This window comes from Symphalangus syndactylus, chromosome 14 (genome assembly GCF_028878055.3).
Source record: "Symphalangus syndactylus isolate Jambi chromosome 14, NHGRI_mSymSyn1-v2.1_pri, whole genome shotgun sequence".
Taxonomy (NCBI): Eukaryota; Metazoa; Chordata; class Mammalia; order Primates; family Hylobatidae; genus Symphalangus; species Symphalangus syndactylus.
Genome location: NC_072436.2, coordinates 8,009,518 through 8,034,114, shown reverse-complemented (window position 1 = coordinate 8,034,114; position 24,597 = coordinate 8,009,518). Strand labels below are relative to the sequence as shown.

Genomic DNA, 24,597 nt, shown 5'->3' with positions numbered 1-24,597 from the left:
TCTTTGTCACACACAGGATCTGCCAGTGCTTTCCCCAGCTCTGTGGTTCACTTTTCTTTTCTCTTAGTGACTTTTTTTTTTTGAGAAGCAGTCTCATTCTTGTCGCCCAGGCTGGAGTGCAATGGCAGGATGTCGGCTCACTGCAAGCTCCACCTCCCGGGTTCAAGCGGCTCTCCTGTCTCAGCCTCCCAGGTAGCTGGGACTACAGGTGCCCTCCATCATGCCCACCTAATTTTTGTATTTTTAGTAGAGACGGGGTTTCACCATGTTGGCCAGGCTAGTCTCGATCTCCTGACCTGAAGTGATCCGCCTGCCTCAGCCTCCCACGGTGCTGGGATTACAGGCTGAGCCACCGCGCCCGGCCTCCTAGTGGCTTTTTACTGGGACTTGTGTAGGGTAGTGAACCTCGTGCTATTCTCCTTTACCATCAAGGGGTGAAGCCTCCCTTCCTGCCTCCTGGTCCTCCCAGGCTGCTCCCACCAGTTTCTGGCCACCTCCTCAGTCTCCTCCTCTGCCTCCTCAGTCAGCAGGGCGGGTGGCCCTGTTTGGGCTCCACCCCACACACTGGGCCTGGAGGGCTCCTCCAGGTGCTCCCTGGGGTACTGGAGGGCCCCTGCCTTGGGTCTCAGTCCTGCACTCTTCACCTCTTGGTGTTGGAACCAGCATTTCATATGTTGTATTCTGTCCAGTTTTCTACTTGCAGGAGGGGACATCCGACCCTGCCACTCTGTGGGCCAGAAACCAGGGTCTCAGGAGTGAATTTCTTGCCCTCCCCAGGGCAGCACGCCTGCCCTTGTGCACCAGGGTCCTGCTGTCAGCGCCAGCGCTGGGGCAGGCGTCCCAGATGGGCAGAGCAGCCCGGAGCCCCGCCCGGCTTCGCTCATGGTAGAACCGCAGTGCACTGCTTCGCTAGGCTGGATAGGGGGTTCCTTCTGGCATCTGAGGTTAGTTTTTATAAAGTAAGGGCTGAGCGCTGCTTGGAATTAGTTCTGTGATGGGATACCAGTCAGGACTAGAATGTCCAGTAAAAATTAAAGATCAGCATAACCCCAGCTAGGATGGGAGACCTGGAAGATGGCTGTACCACGTTTTTCCCTTTCTTTTCATAAAAGGTAGCTCATGCTCAGTAACACATTCAACTAGTTCTCATTTTAATGCTTTTTGGAGCCTGAGGTTACATTGCCAAGTATATTTCGTGGTGTTTTATATGTCAAGAGGTTCTTCTAATTCTGATGTTTTCATTCCTTTTCAGGGGTCTGGGAGGACAGCTCATGAGACAAGCAGGTAGGTCTGAAGGCTGAAGGCTGCAGCCCTTTGCCGCAGCCATCGATGAGGGAGGTGTGCTCGTGGCATGCAGGGCGGCCCATTAGCCTGCCAGGGTGCAGGGCTGGGTGTGTTTCTTCTGTGGAGGCAGCATCTGCGATGTGCGTGGTTTGCCCAGTGGTGCCTATGAGGGAGAGATTGAGAGATTGAGATTGAGAGAGAGAAAGAGAGGAAGTTGTGAGCTGGGAGGGGTTGCACCCAGGAGCCACTGGTTCTGGAAATTTCTCAGGAAGCAGAGGCAGCTGGGGCAGTGGGGCCAGTGCTCGCCTGTGGACCCAGTGGACATTGCAGATCCCTCCGAGCACGGCCCCAGCGTGGACAGAGCAGCCCCAGTCCTGCCCTGGTGGACTGAGCAGTGCAGGGACCAACAGCCATTCTGGGCGAGCATGGGAAGCTCAGGCGGGGGCAAGAGGAAAGCTGAGCAGAGGCAAAGCTCCTTACACACCCAAGTCCAGGCGAACCTCTGTGCCTGATTCCCAAGCCTCTGATACCCCCTGGGGGTTAGCACAGTCGGGCAATGCCTCATTTTTTCTTTGCTGATTCTTTTTTAGCATGTGAAGAGGGAAGCATAGAACACATTTTAGACAGTTCCACAGAGTATTAAAGGAAAAGCCTGATTTCATAGACATTCCTGATGGCAGCAGCCGACCCCAAGGTCCAGGGAGCTGGATTCCCCGACACAGCTCCCCGGGCCCTGCTGTTGTGGACGGCCCATCCCAGGCCACCCTCAGCCCCTTGCTGTGGAACTGTGAGTGTGAGTGTGGAGGCACAGCTGCTGAGGAAGCTTGGAAAAATCGCTGTTGTGTGCAGACTTTTGCTGAGGTCTGCGTGGTCTGAGCAGAGGAGAGCAGGCTGGGGTTTGGGGAACCCACAGCCAGATGTCAGGGCTATAGCAGCCTCTTGTGGTTTCTGTCCACACCTCCCAGCCCTGACCTGATGGGGACCTGCCTGAGGCCTGTAGCCATCTACCTCCCGCCAGGCCGGCAGGGCTTCTGTACTGAGAGCAGCCAGCTTGCATTTCTGTTGGTGTCAGCTCAGCGTTCTCATGAGTTGATGGACGTCACGGGAAAGTCAGTCCTAGAAATGTGAGCCAGTTTCTGTCAGCTGACGTCGGAGGCAGGGGACTGCCAGCTCTGCAGGTGGTCCCTGTTGGCTAAGACCGGCGTGTCATGTTTTGGATGTAGACTTGGTCACTATCCCTCAGATGCCTGGAGAGCACACAGTGCAGGGGTGTCACCTTTCCGACGTACCCAGGGTGCCTGGAGTTGCCTCCTTAATGGGATCAAGACCACCCCCACGTCATGAACAGCTGGTGACCTGTACGCCATTTCTGGATCTAGGAGTTTGGCTTGGGATGAGGTGGGGTGTTGGGTGCTCTCAGAGGGGTTCACTGTCCCCCACTTCCCACCCACAACACGGGTCGTGCCCTGGAGATGGCAGTTGGAGGCAGTCCTACGACCTTCACACGACCTTCACATGCTTCCCGTGTGCTGCGGGGTCTGCTTTTAGGGTCGCTCTTGGTGTTTGAGCAGTAAGTCTCCGCAGGAGCCACTGCCCACCATGAAAGGGAGGAGTTAAAGGTGTTCCGAATCCCCGTGGCTGGCGACGGAGTTAAAGGCGTTCCGAGTCCCTTTGGCTGGCGACAGAGTTAAAGGCGTTCCGAATCCCTGTGGCCAGCGATGGAGTTAAAGGCATTCCGAGTCCCTTTGGCCGGCGACGGAGTTAAAGGCGTTCCGAATCCCTTTGGCCGGTGGCGATGGAGTTGAAGGCATTACAAATCCCCGTGGTCGGCAGTGATGGAGTTGAAGGCGTTCCAAGTCCCCGTGGCTGGCAGTGACGGAGTTGAAGGCGTTCTGAGTCCCCGTGACCGGTGGCGATGGAGTTGAAGGCATTCCGAGTCCCTGTGGCCGCCGACGGAGTTGAAAGCGTTCCAAGTCCCCGTGGCCGGCGATGCCGTTGAACGCGTTCACAGTCCCCGTGGCCAGCAGCGACGGAGTTAAAGGCGTTCCGAGTCCCCGTGGCCGGCGGCAACAGAGTTGAAGGCTTTCCGTGTCCCCGTGGCTGGCGGCGACGGAGTTGAAGGCGTTCTGACTCCCCGTGGCTGGTGGCGACGGAGTTGAATGCGTTCCGAGTCCCCGTGGCTGGCGGCGACGGAGTTGAATGCGTTCCGACTCCCCGTGGCTGGCGGCGACGGAGTTGAATGCGTTCCGAGTCCCCGTGGCTGGCGGCGACGGAGTTGAATGCGTTCCGAGTCCCCAGGACGCCGTCTTGGCGGAATTTCCTTTACCCTCCTGCTCCGTGAAGCGGGGCCCATCGGGGAGGTGCTGCTCTGTTATCTGCTCTTCTTTAATGTGTGGTTAGGGCAGCTGCGTTGATGTCCCCCAGGCTCCAGAGTGACTGCCCCTTAGGGGTCCTGCTGGGCGTTGGCTGCTGTTGGCCGCAGGGCACCGTTGGCCTGTGCATTACTGCCACCTACCCATGATGGGCAGAATTGTCACGAGCTCAGGAGGAAACCGTGGAAAAACTGCAGGTCCTGGAGCCTCCGTGTGGTTGTCGTGGGCAGCTTTCCACGCGATGTGCACGCCCTGGGTGTGAGGCTGCATTTGCACTTAGCGGGGAGAGGGGGAGTGTTGTGGGTTCTAGTTGGGCTTTTTGATGATGATATTTGGGAAGACTTGAGACAAAGTAGCCACCCTGTCCTGTCCTTTCCTCGCCCACCACACCCACTGCTCCCCGCTGGCAGGCACTGCAGGCTGCACAAGTAACCATGGAACATAAACACTGATGTGCTTTGTCCGAGTTTTAAAAAGGCGCCCTTACCGCGGTTTTGGTGTTTGGCGTCTTCACGCCATCCGGGTTCTCGGTGCTCTGCTCTGAAGGATGGCGGTGGGCTGTGGTCTGTTGTTGGGGGTGCTGGGTGCAGGGTGGTTTCTGTCTGCCTCTCTCTACCCCTAACTCCAGCTTTTCCACCCTGTCCCCTCTGCTCTGGGGCACGTGTCCCGTTGGGGTGCATCCCTCAGGGTTCACGGCAGGGTGTGGATTGCTGGGGGGCATCCCTGCTGTGGGCTTCCTTCCGGCCTCCAGCTGTGTCTGCACCGTAAGTGTGTTTGCTAAGTGCAAACGCGGCACTCCTGCACATGTGGCTTCGCACCATGGCGGGCGTGTCCCGTGGAAAGCTGCCCATGCTGCCCACGCTCTCCCTGGGAGCCCCTTTGCTGCCTGCACTCCCCAGCCGTGGCCACAGCTCCCGGCGCCGGCCCTCCTTGTGCGGCTCCTTCCCCTCCAGGGCCTTTGCTGGCCCCAGGAGACTCTGTGGCCTGCAGGCTCTGAAGCCGGCTGTGTCCCTGGTGACCCTGATTGAGCCTTGGTATCAACTCAGGGTTTTTTCTCCTCCTCGTTCATTTTTACACTTTGTAGGAAATTATTTTCCCTTTCAGCTTTCAAGTAGGAATAGTTCAGAAGGTGAAATAGTTCTGCATAGCGTCTGTGGTCTCGGCCCCGCATCTCAAGGTCCCACATTTTTATTTTTCCAAAGGCAACCCTTTCAGTTTTTTAGCTGTTTTCCTTCTGTATTTCTTAGTTTTGTATGTACACAGTTGTTTCCTGATAGCCTTAGTTTTAGATGTGTTCTTTCAAGTGAGGTAAGACTCCGAGCTCTTGTCGGGGTGAGAAATCTGTGGGTTCACGGGCTGCATGTGGGAGACGGGGAGGGGCTGCTGGTCACTTTCTCACCCAGGCCAGATGATGGCTCCCTTACCCCCGAGGTCGCTGGCATGTCGGTGACATGCCGCCCACAGGAGCATCAAGTGCACCCCGGCCGCAGGTACCCCAGAGGTGTCAAACGACAGATCTCTTCCGGTGTGTCGGTGACATGCCGCCTGCAGGGCCATCAAGTGCACCCCGGCCGCAGGTACCCCAGAGGTGTCGAACCACAGATTTCTTCCATTGTGTTGGTGACATGCCGCCTGCAGGAGCATCAAGTGCGCCCCAGCTGCAGGTACCCCAGAGGTGTCGAACCGCAGATTTTTTCCGGTGTGTCGGTGACATGCTGCCTGCAGGAGCATCAAGTGCATCCCGGCTGCAGGTACCCCGGAGATGTCGTACCACAGATTTCTTCAGGTGTGTCCGTGACATGCCGCCTGCAGGAGCATCAAGTGCGCCCTGGCCGCAGGTACCCCAGAGGTGTCGAACCACAGATTTCTTCCGGTGTGTCGGTGACATGCCGCCTGCAGGAGCATCAAGTGCGCCCTGGCCGCAGGTACCCCAGAGGTGTCGAACCGCAGATTTCTTCCGGTGTGTCGGTGACGTGCCGCCTGTAGGAGCATCAAGTGCACCCCAGCCGCAGGTACCCCAGAGGTGTCGAACCGCAGATTTCTTCCGGTGCGTCAGTGACATGCTGCCTGTAGGAGCATCAAGTGCGTCCCGGCCGCAGGTACCCCAGAGGTGTCAAACCGCAGATTTCTTCAGAAGTTTTTTGCACATTTTGTGGGAAAAGTGGCTCAACCCTTGGGAGTCATCCGAGTCCCCATATCGAAGAAATGTCGTACAGGTTGGCCTTTGTCGTGAATATTCACGAGAGGAGATGAACATCCTGGGTGTCCTCAGTGTGGCCCAAACTGAGCTGCTTCCCCCGGTGCCAGGAAGACGAGCGTCCCCTCGTCTCCGTCTTAGTCTCAGTGGCTCTTGCATTTCATGCTTTAGAATCAAAGGAAAGAAACAGGCTCCGTTCGGTAAAGCAGAGATGAAGGAGGGGTTTGTCAGTCAGGGTGGGCTGCGTTTTGCTCTTGAAACAATCCCCAAGTTTCAGTGTCGAAAACCACAGGTGTTTTTTTATCCTGCCCACATGTGGATCACCGAGGGCAGGGGCCAGAAGGAAGAGGGTCATCTGGCTCACAGCCTTGCACCAGAGGCGTCACGAGAATCAGGAAAAGTTCTCTCCTCTCATGCTGAAGATGGGAGGGAAACCAGAGGCATTGGTGAGCCCCGAGTCGGCCACGGGTGTGTGGAGGATCGTGGCTTAGCAGGCCGGGGACATGCTGTTAATGGACTTCCTGCTGTGGGGGTGAGGGCTCCGTGCTCCATCCCTGATGTCCTGAACACACCTGCCACCTCCCCTGTCCCCTTGGCAGAGACGTGGCCGGTGCTATCGTGCCTTTCGCTTTTACCTCTGTCTTAAATCACACAGGACATTATGTTGTTTTATGTAGTCAGAGTTCATTCGGATTTACCCGTGCAGATACCCTGTTCTTTTTCTTGTTCCGTGGGAATTCCCTGGGATTTACCCACACAGACACCGGCTGCTTCTCCTTCTTGTTCTGTCCTGCATTTCTCACCTTCTAAGAGGACCATTTTCTCTTTGCCTGGAGAACACTCTAGTGTTTTCCATAGTGTGTGTCTGCTGGTGGCACCCTCTCGTTTGTTTATCCCAAAATGGCTTTTTCCACTTTTTTATTTTGAGACAGAGTTTCATTCACTCTTGTTGCCCAGGCTGGAGTTGAAGTGGTGCGATCTTGGCTCACTGCAACCTCCATCTCCCAGGTTCAGGCGTTTCTCCTGCCTCAGCCTCCCGAGTAGCTGGGATTACAGGCATCCGCCACCACGCCAGGCTAATTCTTGTATTTTTAGTAGAGACGGGGTTTCACCATGTGGGCCAGGCTGGTCTTGAACTCCTGACCTCAGGTGATCCACCCGCCTCGGCCTCCCAAAGGTGCTTCCCCCGCCCCCCCCGCTTTGATTCTTAAAGGTGATTTTTGCTAAGAATGAAACTTTACTTTGCATTTATTCGTTCGTGTTTTGGCCCTTTAAAGATAATAGTCTCTTGTCTTCTGGAGAGGGTAGCTGCCAGTCTACTTACTACTTTATTGGAGACAGTCTTTTAAGTTTCCCTGGCTGCTTTTGAGATTTTATCTTTATTTGGTTTTCAGCACTTTTGCTGTGATATTCCTAGAACAAGTTCCCTTTGTGTTTATCTGACTTGGGGCTCTAGGGTTCATACTTGTTTCATAAGCTGTATTTTCTGTCGATGTTTTGTTCACTTTAGAAAAATTCCTAGCCATGGTCTCTTTGAACATTGCTTACTGGCCTCTCCTCTCCTTTTGGGACTCTCATCACCCACATCTCGTCTGGATCACTGCACTTAATTCTTTAACGCCTCTTACACTCTCTCCTCTGGTTTCGTCTGATTCAGTTTGGACATTTTTTTTTCTTTTTTTTTTTTTTTTTTGAGTTTTTGAGTTGGAGTCTTGCTCTGTCGCCAGGCTGGAGTGCGGTGGCACAATCTCAGCTCACTGCAACCTCCGCCTCCCGGGATTAAGCGGTTCTCCTGCCTCAGCCTCTGGAGTAGCTGGGACTACAGGCACGTGCCACCACACCCAGCTAATTTTTGTATTTTTTGTAGAGATGGGGTTTCACCACGTTGGCCAGGCTGGTCTCGATCTCTTGACCTTGTGATCTGCTCACCTTGGCCTCCCAAAGTGCTGGGATGACAGGAACATTTTCTTTGATTTAAATTTCACTGTCACAAATTCTTTCAGGTGTGCCTTACCTGCCGTTAAACGCATCCTTGAATTTTTTTATTTTTCAGAACTTCTACTTTTTATAGTTTTCATATTCTTAGTTTTCATTTTTTTCACATCCTGGAATATATTAAGCATGGTTTAAAATCTTTGTTTAATGTCATCATCTGGAGCCTCCGTGGCTCTGTTTCTGAAGGACGGTATATCATACATGAAAAGCATCTCCACCAAGCCACAGGAACAAAACATTACAGAAATGCTTTGAGGCCTGGAATGTTCTCCTCTCCCTGAGAGACTTGACGTTGGCTCTTGACGGGAGGTGGGTGCTGGCCATCAGGGTCACCTCCGTCGGGTTTCGGGACGTGAGAGAGGTCAGTGCTGCGCTGGCCCATGTTTTACACCTATTTCTAGGTGTGTCCTCCGGGTTAGAACCTGGACTCCCGTTCTCCTGCTAGCTGGAGATGCTCCTGGATGCACTGTTGGGGGTTTCTGGTTCTTGTGGCACCCCCTGGAGTCAGCCATGAGCCAGGGAGAGTTGGCCCCCGCTGCTCCGTCCCCCTCAGGTCTTCGTGAGCTCTCTGGTGACTGCAGGCACTTCCTGCGTGTTTTCATTTTGTCTGGCTTTTAAAAATGTGTTAGTGGAGGGTTGGTTCGTGTTATCTAGTCTGTTAGTTTTTTAAAAATATTCTTCATTTTGAAATAATTATAGACTTACAGGAAGTTATGAGATTAGTAATCTGTGCTTCCCACGCTTCCTCCGCGGTGACTCCGGGTACGACAGTGTTGGACCCGGGACCGTGGTGTCGAGGCCCCGCCTCTAACTGGACTGCAGGCCTGTGCGGTTTCGCGGCTTCGTGTGTGTGGAGTGGCCATGTGTGTCTAGTTTCATGCGGATTGGTGCCCTGTGTAGATTTCTGTAACTGACTCGACACTCAATCAGAAACCTGCGTCCTGCCCTTTGCGTTCTCACCCTGCCCCCCTGCCGCCAGTCTGTCCCTTCTAGAACATGCCATGATTGACTCGTATGGTCGTGGCATTTTGAGGTGGGCATTTTCTGTGAGCCTGGTGCCCTGAGACCCCATCCAGCTGTCCATGTGTTCACAGTTTGTGCCTTCCTAGCCCACGGTTGGGTTTTACCAGAGCGCATTCAACCAGCACTCAGTAAAGTACACCGGGGCTATTTCTATCTGTTGCTGTTGTGAACAAGGTTGCCAGGAAATTCCTGTGCGAGATGTGGGTACAAACCTTTTCATGTCTACCTCTAAGTCCCGTGTGCTCTTTCGTGAGAGGCTGACACCCTGCTCATTCCACCGCTGAGCCCCGTGTGCCGTTTCGTGAGAGGCTGACGCCCCGCTTATTCCACCGCTGAGCCCCGTGTGCCGTTTCGTGAGAGGCTGACGCCCCGCTCATTCCACCGCTGAGCCCCGCGTGCCGTTTTTAACTTGATTATAAAATACATTTAAAGTTCACATGCAGGGTGCATCTCCAAGAAAATTATTTTAAAAACTAGTTAGGACTTCCATTTCCCAGTCCTTAAAACACGTCAGAGTAGTACTGTGTTCAGAGCTGAAAGGATTCACACTGTGACAAAGGTGTGGTTTTGGTGAAAAGGGGAACGCATTGAGCGAGCGATGGTGTTACAGGTTCCCACATGCAAGAATGTAAAATCGTATCTAAAACTAAATGTGAGAGTAACTAAAAACTTACGCATAAAAACTACCATCATAAAAATCCTTGAAGAAATTTTGGGAGACGTTGTAGGACAATGTCAGTCTCTGAAGAAAACTTCTTAGTTTAGAAATTTTCAAATCTGCACAGAAGTAAAGAGAAATAGTTTACGGGGCCCAGAGTCTCGCCCGGCGTCCCTGAGCACAGACCCTTGTTTTGTCTTCCCAGTGCTTCCTTTCTCCTCCCTCCCCTGAGTGTAAAGCAGACCCTGAATGTCAGGTCCCAGCAGACCCTCGCTGGGTTTTTCTAACTGGTGGTGAGAACTGGTTTTCTGGGGTTTTTTCTTTCTTTTTGTTTCCCCCCTCTTGGCATATAATCCCCAGCTAACAGATTTTATAATAATAATTCCACGAGGCAGAAACAAAAGGAGATGATTATGTTGGGCCTTATATTGAAGAATAGACCATGTATAGGTTGGTAGGGAAAATAGAGATTCAGAGTAAACGTCTGTACTGCAGTCGAAAGGTAAAAAGTTAATTAGTGTACAAAGACTAAATTGTAAAATTGCCTGTGACGAGGTAAAGGATCCAGTATGAAATGGGGCAGAGCAGACGTGTGGGCATTTCATGCAGGAGAGGAGCAGACCCACGTGGCCGCAGACGGTGAGGGTGCCGGCCTCACCTCGGAGGCAAGGAAGTACCAGGTTACTTCGCATTGAGGGGACCGTTATCCTCTTTCTAGTCGGCCACGGTTGGCGCTGAAGAATCTTGGTGCTGACAGACCAGAGCAGGGTCTCTCGTGGACCAGGAGTTGTCCGGTCTGTTCAGTTTGCTGAGTGGCAGTATCTGTGACGATGGGAAGTGTGTGTGGTCCCTGTCCTGCGTGCAGGGACGCCAGGTGGACCGACAGCCTCCGCATCTGTAGCACAGACAGGCCTCCTTGTTCATGGTGACAAAAAATGGAAGGAGAGTTTAGTCCCTCAGGAGAAGTAGCAAATACCATGAAAAAGCGTGCAGGAGACGTCTGCGAGTGGGTTCCGTTGTTAGGTAGAAACGGTGGGAGCCAGAGCAGTGTGTGGCCGTGGGAGCTGCTGATTCTATTCAGTCATCTCTGTCTCGTGCGTCCCGGCTCCCTCGTGGCTGGTCAGGGTTACATTTCTGGTCATGGAGAGTGTGAGTGATGAGCTATGTGGGGAAGTGACAGGCACGGCCTGCGGTCTGGAGCAGTGCAGGTGATGGCTGTCTGTCGCTTGGGTCCTGAGTGACAGGTCCAGGAGCAGAAGCCGCTATGCTTCCTGTACAGCCCATCACAGGGACGTCTGCAGCTCCCTGAGAGGCAGGCCCGGCTTCTCTGAGGTGCACGTGGGCTCACACATGGGCCTTTTGCCACCTGGCTGGGTCTGCAGCACTTTCTTCAGGCTGCTCAGCGGAGGAGGCATCTTGGGCTTCTCGTGGTGGTTCTGAAATGGTTCTGGGATGTTTCCAGCCCTGGCAGCAGGGTAGGTTGGGCGGGCGGGGGGCAGAAACTGGCCGCACACAACTCAGAATGCGGCAAGGGCAAGGCGCTGTGGCAGGCGCTTTTGGAAAAGTAACATTGCGTCTATCCTTTTTTTTGTTTGTTTTCCAGTGTGCGTTTTAATAGAAAAGTTGTCACTTTCCAAAATGCCCTTTAAAGGTGACACCATAATTGGTAAGTGCTTTTGTTTTTAATAATAGCATTTTCTTCCAGAATGACTTCAAATTAAAAGGTAAAAATGAACCTGTTAGGATGGGGGGGATAAGGGTTATAGCTTAAAGGTTCACGATATTAATCGGATACATTGCCTTGAAGTTGCTACAAGAACCTGCTTGAATAATGGGTACCTACCACCCTCTCCCCCCAACACAGGAGGGCCCTTCGCTGCCGCCACCTCAGTGCCCCCATCTCCTCGCTGCCATGCCCGGTGCACTCTGGGTCAATTCTTCTCCCAGGCAGACAGTTGGGAGCTGCAGCCACCCAGGCCCTCGTGGACCAGGAGAGAGCTGGCCGCCGACACCACGGACCCTGTGGGCAGAGGTGGCTCCAGCCCCTCAGCAGCCCCCCACGCTGGGCCGCCAGAGCACAGTGAAGGGAGCCCCCAGGGCTGTGGTGTCCCGGGGCTGTCTCAGCAGCCTCAGACGTTAGGACTTTTTTTTTTTTTTTTAATTGAATAGCCTTCACATTTGTTGCTTGTGCAGGATCTAATTGAGTTAAAGATTTGGGTTTATATTTGTGGAAGCCGGAGGAGACCGTTTGAAGGAAAAGAGTTAGGGGTAACAAAGAATTAAAGTTTCCCAAAATGTGATGTATAAAAGTTTACAGAATGCTGGTATTTCCCCCAGTAAGAGCTTAACACAATTTAGCAGCCACAAGAGGGCCTTTCCCCTTCAAATGGAAGGGGCCTTAGACTTATACCACAACGTGGAGAATATTCACTTTTGCTTTTCCACAGATTCCTCTCAAAGGTTACTGTCGGCTTTAAGATTAGTATTAATAGAAGTTGTTTTTGCTGTTGTTTTTGGTTTCATGGTGTTTTTGATTGCCTGGGTACACTAACTTCTTTCTTTGACAGATGGTTGGCAGTGGCTGATAAATGACACTTTGAGACATCTCCATCTCATCTCAAGTGACTCCCGACAGCAGATCAAGGTACGGTGAGCACAGGCGTTCCCGGTGCGGCTGTGTTAGTGTGTTAGTTACGGATGGTGTTTGTGTTGGCGGCTGTGCATCATGAGGCTGTTCCTGCGCTAGCCTGGTAACTGACAAACGCGGGCATTCTATTTGGAATCCCGGATGGTAGCGTCTACATGGTTTATAACCAGAAAATCCAATACAGCCACTGGAATCCGAATGCTTAATTTTTTATTGTTTCTGGCTGTTTTAATTATGGTCACCTTTGAAACACTTTTTCTGCATCAATAGTAACTGTGCTCTGTTGAGTTCCGTGTCCTGTAGGATCCGAGGTTTGGAAACTCCCTTTGTGATGCTCCTATGCAGATGAGAAAACGGCACCCCAGGACCTCTGCCCGCACACATTGATCTGGTCATGTTGTGTGGGTGCCAGTGTGTGTGTGTGTCCCCAGCCACCTGCCCTCCCCTCCCGTCCTGGGGGGATACAGAAGGACTTTGGACTCACAGAGCTGTAACGCCGATCTCATTGCATAGATAAGAAACCATGGGCCTGGCACAGTAGCGGGTGGATCACTCGAGGTCAGGAGTTCGAGGTCAGCCTGGCCAGCATAGTGAAACTCCATCTCTACCAAAAATACAAAAATTAATGGGGTGAGGTGGCGTGCGCCTGTAATCCCAGCTACTCAAGAGGCTGAGGCAGGAGAATTCCTTGAACTTGGGAGGCGAAGGTTGCAGTGAGTCGAGATCACGCCATTGCACTCCAGCCTGGGTGACAGAGCAAGACTCTGAAAGAAAGAAAGAAAGAGAGAGAGAGAGAGAGAAAGAAAGAAAGAAAGCAAGCAAGCAAGCAAGCAAGCAAGCAAGCATGGTTACCAGCATTGACGGGGTTCTGATATGGAGGATGAAGAACGGAAGTGCATTTAGGTGTCTTGTAATTCCCTGACTTCTCCATGCTTAGCATTCCTTGTTCTGATACTGAGGATGAAGAACGGAAGTGCATTTAGGTGTCTTGTAATTCTCTGACTTCTTCCATGCTTAGCATTTCTTTTTCCTTAGCGTCTTCAATTTCCTTATTTATTTTTTCCTTAAGGAACTTGAACATTCTGTAGGATCCAAGTACAGTTCTACTAGTTGAATTTGAATGCATCATGATCAGTGTCTCAAAATTTTCTTTCAAAAGTCCATGATTAATTCACACCGGCCGTGATACTGGTACACTTTGCCCCTGGGATTGGCACAGATGGTGACTCGTGGAATGCAGCCCCCTGTGGACGATGCACCTCCTCTGCTCATGGCCCCCGCCCGCCCCGCCCCCAGTGCCTCTCCAAGGCTGCTCTGTTGGCCTCGGCTCCTGGGCTTTGGGGGAGCAGTGGAAAGAACACGTGGGTTCGGTGTTTGCCACTTGCTGGCTGTGTGGTCACGAGAGGCTCCTCCGTAGGTGGCAGAGGTGGGGGTTCGAGGAGACAGTGGCACTGAGCCCCGCACGCGGTGGGACTGGTGACTCTGCCCGCTCCTGCTCTGTGCAGCAATTGCCACCCCTCCCACCATGGCTCCTGGTGGCCTTGGATGGGTTCCCGAGGGTCTCCTGCTGTCCGGCCCCAACTCCTGTTCCCAGTGCATCCCCGGAGCCCCGTCTCTCTAAATGAGGCTGACGTGGCTTGGCCTGGAGGCCCTGCCCCGTTACTCTGGGTGCAGAGTGTGTGCCTTTTCCTTAGTAACTATTTCTGGGAAAGAGAAGTATGCTCCATTTTATTATTGTTCCATATTAGAGGACAGGCAGTGTGGAAGGAATCAGGTTATCCATTCAGTTTCTTAGTTGCAGTGGTAGTGAATTGATGCGTGTATCTGACAGATGATGGTGAGCAGGCACTCTGGAAAGGAGTAGCATGACTTAGGGGTTCTTTTGGTTTGGTTCTAAAGTCATCCCTGTGTCCAGACCTCAGGGTGACCCGCTGTGTCCCTGGTCAGGTCCTTCTCTGACCTCAGGGCGACCCGCTGTGTCCCTGGTCAGATCCTTCTCTGACCTCAAGGTGACCTGCTGTGTCCTTGGCCTGGCGCTTCTCCAACCTCAGGGCGACCCGCTGTGTCCCTGGTCAGGCAGGGGCTGCTCTGACCTCAGGGTGACCCGCCGTGTCCCTGGTCAGGTCCTTCTCTGACCTCAGGGTGACCACGGCTAGTCAGGTGCTTCTCCGACTTCACGGTGACCTGCTCTGTCCCTGGCCGGGGGCTTCTCCGAGCAGAGCTGCTGTGCGCTCACCATGCCGCCTTTGTTTTAGGATGCAGCAGTCTCGGCCCTGGCCGCTCTCTGCAGTGAATATTACATGAAGGAGCCGGGGGAGGCAGATCCCGCAATTCAGGGTGAGTGTCCTTGAAGGCTCCAGGGGCTTCCAGCAGGAAGATGCTGGGGAGTGTCTGGGCACGGAGGAGGCCTCAGTTGTGTGGTGGAGCAGAGCCACCACGATCACGGCTGGAGTGGGACTGTTCGGGTCTCAGGTTCCCAGCCGAGGATCTGTGAGCACGTCCCGCAGCTGCCCAGGATGTTGCATCACCTCTGAACAGGTGGCTCTGCAGGGACGCGTCTCTGTTGACGGCACCCTGGCAGCTGGTCCTGGAGCACAGCGTTACTTTTTGAAGCGCAGAATCATGCTTTCAGTTGTGTTTTCTTACACTATATATATATATATATTTTTTTTTTTTTTTTTTTTTTTTTTGAGACAGAGTCTTGCTCTGTCGCCCAGGCTGGAGTGGGGTGGCGTTGATTTGGCTCACTGCAACCTCTGCCTTGCGGGTTCGAGCAATTCTTGTGCCTCAACCTCCTGAGTAGCTGGGACTACAGGTGCCCGCCACCACGCCCGGCTAATTTTTGTATTTTTAGTAGAGACGGGGGTCTCACCACATTGGCCAGGCTGGAATTGAACTCCTGACCTCAGGTGATCCACCTGCGTCAGCCTCCCAAAGTTCGGGGATTACAGGCGTGAGCCACCGTGCTCGGTCAGTGTTTTTAGAATTTTTGTACGCACCGTGCCGTTTTTCTGGTGTGTGTTCTTCACTCGTTAATACATTTTGCTGTTTTTTCCTTCTTTATGAAAGTAGCATAAGGCTGACTTTACGCCGTGTCCTGTGCATAGCTGCTGTGCCGCCTCACTGTACATCCTGCACCCCCGTGCTGAAGTTCGGGCTCATTTCTCACACATCATGTAACTGTTTGAGGGATCTGTTTCATGAATCATACTTTTTATTTTTAAAGTGTCACATGCACATATGTTGGCCCACAGTGTTCGTTTATGTCATGTGATAGAACATGCATTATTAATCACATCAAAAGTGTGTGAATCACCACTTAAAATTATTAGAAGTTTATAAAAATCATGCATTAGCTTGGCATGGTGGCACATGCCTGTAATCCCAGCTACTTGGGAGGCTGAGTATGAGTTGGAGGCTGCAGTGCGCTAAGCTTGCACCACTGCACTCCGGCCTGGGTGACAGAATGAGACTCTCTCTCAAAAAAAAAAAAAAAAAAAAAAAAATTCTCTTTTTGATTCCTATTTTGAGGTAGGCCACTTTGGAAATGTGTCTGCTTTGTGAACCTCGGGCGGCTCCTCCTTTGTTTACTGTGGCTTTGCTCCTGTTTGGGGCACACGTCGGGTGTGGCTGTACACGATGGGCAGCAGAGGGCCTGTCTTCACACTCGTTACTTCCTTTCAGAGGAGCTGATCACGCAGTACCTGGCTGAGCTTCGGAACCCCGAGGAGATGACTCGCTGTGGCTTCTCGTTGGCCTTGGGCGCCCTTCCAGGCTTCCTTCTGAAAGGCCGGCTCCAGCAGGTGAGGCTGGCCACGTGCAGTGGACGGGGCCTAGGGCGAGGGTGTGGGAGCCTCGTGTGTTGGGGCATGAGGTAGGCCCAGCCGTTAGTAAACCCATCAGTGCTTGTAGCTGGGAGGGGATTCCTGGAAGCTGGCACCTGTGGCCAGGAGAAAGGGGGCAGAGGGCACCCAAGGTCTGTGGCCCCTTGGGGCCCTGGCGAACTCTTTGCTGTCAGAGGACAGACTTCGAAAAGCTGAATTCTGGGAGGGAGGAGAAGGTGTTGTTTGTAGAAGCAGCTGCTGAGAGTGAAGAGAACTGCCTTTGCGGTTGTGGAGCCGGCTCCTATTTTGGCTGCGGCGGCGCATCCAGGCGGGGGCAGACGTGGCTCCACGTCCTTCCACAGGTCAGCCTCACGCTGGCCTCGGTGACCTGCTCTCTCACGCTTTCCTGTGGTGCTGGGTCCCACTGACCGAGCTGCCGGGAATCCCTGCTTGTCTCCCCTCCGGCCATCTGAAGCTGGAATAGGCCCTGGCCACTGTTCCCCACGCCCTTCCCTCCCCATGGGATCCAGCCTTGGCACCTCAGGATCCGCAGCTCCAGACGGACTCCTGCCCGTGTGGCGGGTAGACCTCGCAGCCGCCATGCCATCTAAAACTCGCGTGTGGGGGTTTATCCAGTTGAAACACAGATAAATGTGAAACAGGATCACTTGGAGACGTGACAGATGAGGCTTTCGGGACCCAACAGCTTCCTTTGTCCCATACCCCAGGTCTCAGCATAGGACAAAAGAGGGGGACCTCAGGGTGCGGCCAGACCCCCAGTGACGCCCTGGGGTGGGGGCTGGCTGTGGAGAGGCTAGAGGTGACCTCTCCCCGGGTGTCCTTCGTGGGCTTCTCCAGGGGCTGTGGAGAGGCTGGAGGTGACTCCGTCCTGGGTGTCCTTCCTGGGCTCCACCAGGGGCCGTGGATGGCCCCGTGAGGAAGGTGGTGCCAGGAGCTGCCTGTCGCATGGCGCGGGGTCTATGGCTCCGGGCCGACAGTGCCACCTCCCTGAAGAGTGCACTTCGTTATAGCTTGTGGTTCTTCTGTGATTCTTTATTGCTTTCCAGGTTCTCACAGGTTTAAGAGCAGTTACCCACACTTCCCCTGAGGCCGTAAACTTTGCTGAATCCAGGAGAGACGGCTTGAAGGCCATTGCTAGGTGAGTTCCAGCGGTTCCTCCCTGAAGTCGTGAGTCTCTGAAAGGCCAGCAAATGAATGCTAAGGGGGATGTTTTTGCTTAGAGGCAGGATTTATGATTCTTCACTTCCTAGGTTTCCTCTCTTCCAGAGGATTGTCAGTGCCAGCTGCTGGAGGCGCTTTCAGTCTCTTGCTATCATAGTCATAGTGAATGTTAAACTCTTTAGGAACACTGGGCCCCTTCGAGAATTGGGGAATGTGTCCTGGGCCAAGGTTGGCAAAGAGGAGGTGACCCTGCCAGCCAGTGTTTGGAATGATCTCCGCACTCGTTGACAGACACACACCTGGGGCCATGCCATATGCCCTCTCCTCCCTGCAGGCACATGAGGAGCAGCCCCGCGGGGGCCACGCACGCCCCCTTCTCTCCTATGCCAGCATCTGTCCCCTCTAGTCAGGGTGGGAAGTGGGAGGGACCAGCCGCAGGGGGCCTCCCTGTCCACCTTTCAGCCGGAGAGACGGCAGAGCGTGACCTTGGGGAAGCATGTCCCACGTTCCGTATGTGTGGAAGGAGCTCTGGATTTCTGATCTACCCGAGGTTCCTGGACTGTTCTCAGCATGTCTTCTCAGGATCAGGAACACACATCAGACCTCTGTGATGTGGAAGACGAGGCTCACAGATGTTTGTTCGTTAGCTCACACATTTCAAATTTCAGGATTTGCCAGACTGTTGGTGTGAAAGCAGGAGCCCCAGACGAAGCTGTGTGCAGAGAGAACGTTTCCCAGATTTACTGTGCGCTGCTGGGCTGCATGGACGACTACACCACGGACAGCAGAGGGGATGTGGGCGCCTGGTACGTGCGTAGCAGTGGGTGAGCGCTTCTTCTGAGAAGCCCGTCCATCCCATGGAAACGCGGAGGCCCTGGCCTCTTCTGCAGGGAGAAATCTTTGTAGAGTGCTGTATTTTGCATTTTAAAGGCTCGGGAGGATGACCTGTTCTCTGCTCCCGGGTGAGCCTGCGTGGCTTTGCAGGTGCTTGTCCGGCCCGTCCTCAGGTGTTGGGCCTGCATCGTCCTCGTTGACAGGGTGTGAGGGAGGACGCATCTTCAATGAAAGGCTCCTGGCTGCTTACATTGGGTTTGCCAACATTTCTTGCTGAAGTAGGGTTGATAATCCCCAAAACGCCTGTGTGTGTAGGATGCCTCGGGGCCCCGGTGTGTGGGGCTGTTTGTCTTCCTTCCCTGCACACGTTCCTGTAGCGCACAGGGAACCTCTGAAACGCCTGTGTGTGTAGGATGCCTCGGGGCCCCGGTGTGTGTGGCTGTGGGTCTTCCTTCCCTTCACACGTTCCTGTAGTGCACAGGGAACCTCTGCAGGCCCCGTGACTTTTCTCCCTGGCAGCGTGCCTGGCCTCTGTGTGGGGTTAGTCACAGGTGTCGAATTCACACAGGCTGCCAGCATGGTTGGCAGAACCAGGGTTGGGAACCCCCTCTCAAGCTGGGTGTCTCTGCCTCTCCTTGTCCCATCAGGGTCCGCAAGGCTGCCATGACCAGTCTGATGGAGCTGACCCTTCTGCTGGCTCGGAGCCAGCCTGAGCTGATAGAGGCCCACATGTGAGTGTCGCGTTGCAGGCCTTCTTCACCCTAGAGGGCAGCCCCGAGCTTGGGGAGGCTGGCGGGGCGGGCGGTCCTGGTGCTCAGTGGCATTTGCACTGCTGGGCACACATCGTCCTCCCAGAGAACCTCTCTGGTCCCTGACCCCAGGTTTGTGCAGGCCCCTTCTGCGTCCGTAGCCGTGGCTCGAGCTGGGGCTCCTCCACCTCTGCCCAGTGCCCCCAGCACGAGGCTTTGCTCCCCAGCCTGGGCCTCCAACAGTGCTCTGGCCAGTTTGATGACAGCCAGCTTCCCGGGGTAGGGCTGGGCAGGAGGTGGGGACTTCTCAGCTTAGGACCCTGAACCTGGGGGTCCGCTCCTGCCAGGACCAGCTGAGCCATCATTCAGTTCCCTGCACCTGAGGCTGCCACTGGGGCCTCTGCCTTGCTGTGCATCTCTGTCGGGGGCACTGGGTTGTGGGTACCCCCAGGCCCTGCCCTTGCTGTCGGTCTCTCTGTCGGGGGCACTCGGTCGTGGGGATCCCGGGACCTGATTTCCTTAGTTCTCACCTCTTTCTCCTTCCCCCTCCCCATCTCTTCCCCAGCCCCAGCTTCTCTGTCCCCATCACTCTTCTCCACCCGCTCCTGTAATCCTATTAGTTGTCCCTGCTTCAACCCTAAGACCTCATCAGCACGCTTGTAACACGTAGCACATGTGTAACATGTACATAGCATGTGTTTGCTGCGCACCTGTAGGGTTGGGCTCCTGGGATGTGAAGGTAACGGAGTGTGGTTCTTCCGAGCCAGTGTCCTGGTGTCAGCTGCCAACTCAGCCGCCATGTCCTGAGGAGCCTGCATGTCCTCATGGTGCTTGGGCTGGAGTCATGACTTGGACCACCTGCGCTCGGTTTACTGCCCGCTCTTGATTTACCGCCCGCCCTTGGTTTACCTCCCGCTCTCGGTTTGCAGCTGTGAGCGCATCATGTGCTGTATGGCCCAGCAGGCCAGTGAGAAGATTGACTGTTTCCGTGCTCACGCCGCCAGCGTGTTCCTGACTCTCCTGCACTTTGACAGCCCTCCCATCCCCCACGTGCCCCACCGAGGAGAACTGGAAAAGCTCTTTCCCAGGTACCGTTGGGGCGTAGGCCCCCCGCGCTGGCCCCCAGATACCGTTGGGGCGTAGGCCCCCCGCGCTGGCCCCCAGATACCGTTGGGGCGTAGGCCCCCCGCGCTGGCTCCCAGGTACTGTTGGGACGTAGGCCCCCCGCGCTGGCTCCCAGGTACTGTTGGGGCGTAGGCCCCCCGCGCTGGCTCCCAGGTACTGTTGGGACGTAGGCCCCCCGCGCTGGCCCCGCAGCCGTGGCAAGATCATCGGCAGCCTGGCCTTGTCTCACCCACTCTCTTGAAGGTCCGACGTGGCCTCCGTGAACTGGAATGCACCTTCCCAGGCCTTCCCACGCATCACCCAGCTCCTTGGGCTGCCCACCTACCGCTACCACGTCCTGCTGGGGCTAGTCGTGTCCCTGGGCGGCTTGACGGAGTCGACGGTGAGGAGGCGTCGGGCTGGCTGGGGCGGGAGGTGGTGGTTCCAGGGGTGCCTGGCGCTTCCCTGTCTCTTGGGAGCGTGTATGGAGCTGGGCCTTTTCTTCCATTGCTTTCTATCTCTCTCGGGCATATTTGGTTAGGGGGTCAGGGGCCCAGTGTCTTCTTCATGACCCAGGAGGCTTAGGGCCTGTGGGATGGTTGAGTCTGATGAAGGTGGAACAGCACATTGAGTGGGGGTCAGCAGCAGACTTTGAAGTGGGCCAGCGCCACTCTCTTCCTGCGGCCGCAGCCCTGGAGCTCCCAGCGTCCCCTCGGGGTTCAACCCTCCAGGACCTGTGTCTCACGCCTGCATGTGGGTACCTGGGCTCCATCAGGTTCTAGATCTGCCTCCGTCCTCCACTTCCAGGGCTCCAGGCCCAGCTTTCCATGTCTGTGGGGAGGGTCTCCAGAGCCTCAGTCTATGGCTGAGCTGTGGAACTTGAAGGCCTCTCTGCATCTTGTCACTCGTGGCCCCTGCACCTTGGGTCATGACCTGCATCGTGTGGCAACACTGTGACAGCTGCTGCGTCCTAGAAAACACGTAACAGGACATGAGGTGCCCTCTGCGCCGTGCGGAGGCGTGCAGGGAGACCCAGGCCACAGGACGTTAGGTGCCCTCTGTGCCGTGAGGAGGCGTGCAGGGAGACCCAGGCCACAGGACGTTAGGTGCCCTCTGCGCCGTGCGGAGGCGTGTGGGGAGACCCGGGCCACAGGCGAGTGGGGCCCCGAGACATTCTGCACACAGGGGAGTTGCGGGGATTATCAAATCCCGCTTCAGTGGGAAACGTGAGCGAAACCCAACGTGAGTGGCCGCAGCCTTTCGTCACGTGCGCTCCCCCTGTCCTAAGTGAGGGCTCAGGCTGAGCTGCCGCTGCCGAGGGCCGTGTGTCTGCTTTGGGTGTCTGCACCGTGGGTGGCTCCGTGCTGGCGTCCGCACCAGCCGCTGGCGGGCAAGACCTTTGCGTCTCTGCAGCTCGGAGCAGTTCTGCTCTAGCAGATGCTTGACCGGCTGTGGCCAAGCCTGAGGGGTGGCAGGCTCGGGGGTCCCACCGCCTTCTGAGGTGTCTCCGTGTTGCAGATCCGGCACTCCACCCAGAGCCTCTTTGAGTACATGAAGGGCATTCAGAGCGACCCGCAGGCCCTGGGCATCTTCAGTGGGACCCTTCTGCAGATCTTTGAGGACAACCTTCTGAATGAGAGGTGAGTGGTATCTCTTGGGGCCTCAGAGGTGTGAGTGGTGCTGGTGCCTCTCCCCAGGTTCCCACAGATCCCCGGGGTCTCGCAGGGTCTGAAGGGAGAAGTGAGACACACGCTTTACCAGTTGGTGGCTCAGCGAGGAGGATGTGCCTGCAGCACATGGTTCTCTGGGCGGCCAGGCCTCAGCCCCTGCACCTCCTCTTCCATCCTCCACGTGAGGCAGGGAAATGGCCATTCTGTGTACACTGGACGTAAAGGTAATATGAGTAGAAGGTGGTGCCTGTGTGTAGGAAGGTGTTGTGGGGAGCCCCTCCAGCTTGGTGCTCCTGGGGACGCACTTGTGGACGCTCATCAGCCACCTGGTGAGTGAGAGCTCCGCGTTCCTGAGGATGGAATGTCAAGTGAGAAACATGGCTGCTTTCTAGAAGTTTCTGGCTTTACGTGGAGGTGGAGTGTAGACCCTGTGGGCCTTGACCTCAGAATTGGGAACATCCTATGGACGGGCTCTTCCCTGCATGTGTGAGGACGAGGACATGGGCCTGGTGTCCCCTCGGGCGGGGCCTCGGCAGCCTCTCCCGTGAGAGCACAGGTGCCGCTCTCGGCAAACAGCAACTCGGCCCAGCCGTGTTTTCTCTTCTCCTTACGACTATAATCAGCTGCACATAAAGGGGCAGTTGGGTCGATTTTGACAGGTGTCCACCCTTAAAACCTTCCCCAGTCACGACGGTGGGCTCCAGCCAAGGTTTCCTCCCAGCCCTTCGAGTCCGTGCCCCCGGCCTGCGTCACCGTAGCCTCGGCACGTGGTCACTCGAGGCGTCTGGGCCGTGTGCCGGTCGCTCATTCCTCCTTGCTGACCAGTCGCGTCCGTTGGTGGAGGCACCACAGTGCGTCTGTCTGGGCGTTTTGGTGGTTTCCGCGTCGGGGCTGTTGGCTGGTAGAGCTGCAGGTGTCTGTGTGTGCAAAGCCTGTGGGCAGGTGTGCACAGCAGGGCCTCCCTCTCCGTGGGCTGCGGAGCCCAGCTCTCCTGTGTGTTAGTTGGCCTGTGCTGAAGCTCTCCTGATGCTCCTGTCGCCCAGAGGGGACCTCCGAGGCTCCTTTTCTGTGGGGTGAATACCGAGGCGCCGCAGGCTGGCTCACACAGAGGCGAACGTCTAGCCTTGGAAAGCTGCTGGAGGGTTTCTGGAACGCCCACGTGTCCTGTCTTTCTGCTGATGCTGTCTGAGGTCACTGTCACCGGCGCGTTGCTGTTTTATATTCTCTTTGGAGAAGTGTCTTCATTTTTTTCTGTTCTCCTTCCCTGACTGTTGTGTTCTGATCCTCCCTCGTCACACATGTGACGTGAGGGTGTTTTCTCCCTGCCTGTCCTTTCACGCACCAATCGGGGCCCTCACGCTTTCCTCATGCCCCAGCATCTCCCCTTGTTCTCTGAGGCACATATTTTTCTGGTGTGTCGAAAACAGCTTGCCTAATCCATGGTGGCCGAGATTTTCTGTTTTGTCCTAGAAGTTTTATAGTTTTGGGTTGTGTATTTAGACCTGGGGTGCGTCTTGAGTGAGGTTTCGTACATGGTACAGCATCGGCACAGGGACCTTGATGCCCAGCGGTGCCCACCCCAGTTGCTGGGAGGGCTCCCCTCATGCTGCCGTCGCAGCTTTGTAAGAAGCTGTGGGTTTACTTTGGACTCTTCTGTGCCCGACGTGTTTGCTTCACGTGGCACCAGGGCCGTGCTGTTTCCATCCCTTCCACTTTACCATCATCTTCCAAGTTCAGTGTCGGCCTCCAGCCTTCTTTCTTCCTGCCACAGCTGTTTTGTCTTTTCCTGAAGCTTTGTGTTTCCACGTAAATTATAAAGGGGGCTTGTCGGTTTCCACCGCAGTGCTAGGGTTCCCACTGGGATCGTGCTGACTCTCAGCCATTCAGGGAGATGGGCTTCCTTGTTGCTGGTGTCCAGGGTCTCACAGCTCCTTCTCCCCTCAGGGTGTCCGTGCCGCTGCTGAAGACGCTGGACCACGTGCTCACACACGGCTGCTTCGACATCTTCACCACGGAGGAGGAGTGAGGCTCCGCTTTTCATGGCTTCCTTTCTGATTAAACCTAAGTAGCTCACGTATTAAAAAGTCATCAGACACAGAGATCAGAATTTCCGGAAATGATCTTCCAGTGCGTTCAGGGTCAGTTATGATGACTGTAAATACCGTCATCACAGCTGGCCCTCAGAATAACGGAATGATAGCGTATTTACATAATGACATACTACGACTGTAAGTGCAGTCAGCCCCATCTGGGGCTGAGCCGGGGGCCCTGCTGTGCACTCTCCCTCCAGGTATCCCACCGGGCCAGGGGTGGGCCTCAGGGTTGTGCTGGGAGCCGCGGGAGCCTGAAGGGGCCTCGACTGTATGGGGATGAGACTCGCAGGGGAGAGGGCAGAGGCCGGGGACCTGGTGAGGACTTGCCCAGGAGATGGGAGCCCCTTGTTTCTGCGCCGTGCGGATGCCCCTGGCCGGTCTCAGCTGGGTCGTTGGCTCTGAGTGCTCATCTCGCTGTTGCCGTATTTTCTTGCTTCATTGAATTTTACCGTGTTGGGCCAGTCTTTTTTTTTTTTTTTCTTGAGACGGTCTAGCTCTGTTGCCCAGGCTGGAGTGCAGTGGCACAGTCACAGCTCACTGCAGCCTCTACCTCAGCCTCCCAAGTATCTGGGACTACAGGCATGCGCTGTAGTCTAATGTGTGGCTAATGTTTGTATTTTTAGTAGAGACGGGGTTTCACTATGTTTCCCAGGCTGGTCTTGAACTCCTGGCCTCAAGTGCCTGCCTTGGCCTCCTAAAGTGCTGGGATTACAGGTGTGAGCCACTGCTCCTGGCCTGGATATATTTGTATCCGGGGCACGTTGGGTCATCTGGAGACAGTGTGGTCTTTTTTAGGGGGCACTGCTTTTTTTTTTTTTATTTGTTTTGAGGTGGAGTCTTGCCCTGTCGCCCAGGCTGGAGTGCAGTAGCTCGATTTCAGCTCACTGCAACCTCCTCCCGCGTTCAAGCAGTTCTCTCTCAGCCTCCTGAGTAGCTGGGATTACAGGCATGCACCATCACAGCTG

The 24,597-nt window shown here is 55.0% G+C and overlaps 2 protein-coding genes across 4 annotated transcripts in view; both read left to right on the top strand.

The window, feature by feature from the left end:
* Positions 1–24,597, top strand: part of TBCD (tubulin folding cofactor D) — a 195,197-nt gene that overhangs the window by 162,535 nt on the left and 8,065 nt on the right. For all 3 annotated transcript variants that reach the window (XM_055240525.2, XM_063617094.1, XM_063617093.1), the window contains 12 exons: positions 1,253–1,284; positions 11,133–11,195; positions 12,097–12,173; positions 14,432–14,513; positions 15,861–15,979; positions 17,068–17,159; positions 17,851–17,988; positions 18,664–18,747; positions 19,695–19,853; positions 20,134–20,272; positions 21,388–21,509; positions 23,484–23,561. In XM_055240525.2, coding sequence (XP_055096500.1) covers positions 1,253–1,284; positions 11,133–11,195; positions 12,097–12,173; positions 14,432–14,513; positions 15,861–15,979; positions 17,068–17,159; positions 17,851–17,988; positions 18,664–18,747; positions 19,695–19,853; positions 20,134–20,272; positions 21,388–21,509; positions 23,484–23,561 — 1,185 coding nt within the window. The remainder of the gene's footprint in view (positions 1–1,252; positions 1,285–11,132; positions 11,196–12,096; positions 12,174–14,431; positions 14,514–15,860; positions 15,980–17,067; positions 17,160–17,850; positions 17,989–18,663; positions 18,748–19,694; positions 19,854–20,133; positions 20,273–21,387; positions 21,510–23,483; positions 23,562–24,597) is intronic.
* LOC134732400 (uncharacterized) overlaps positions 5,310–24,597 on the top strand; it is a 132,893-nt gene continuing 113,605 nt past the window's right edge. The window contains exon 1 of the mRNA XM_063617171.1: positions 5,310–10,381. Within this exon, the coding sequence (XP_063473241.1) occupies positions 5,369–6,499 (1,131 nt within the window). The 5' untranslated portion in view covers positions 5,310–5,368 and the 3' untranslated portion in view covers positions 6,500–10,381. The remainder of the gene's footprint in view (positions 10,382–24,597) is intronic.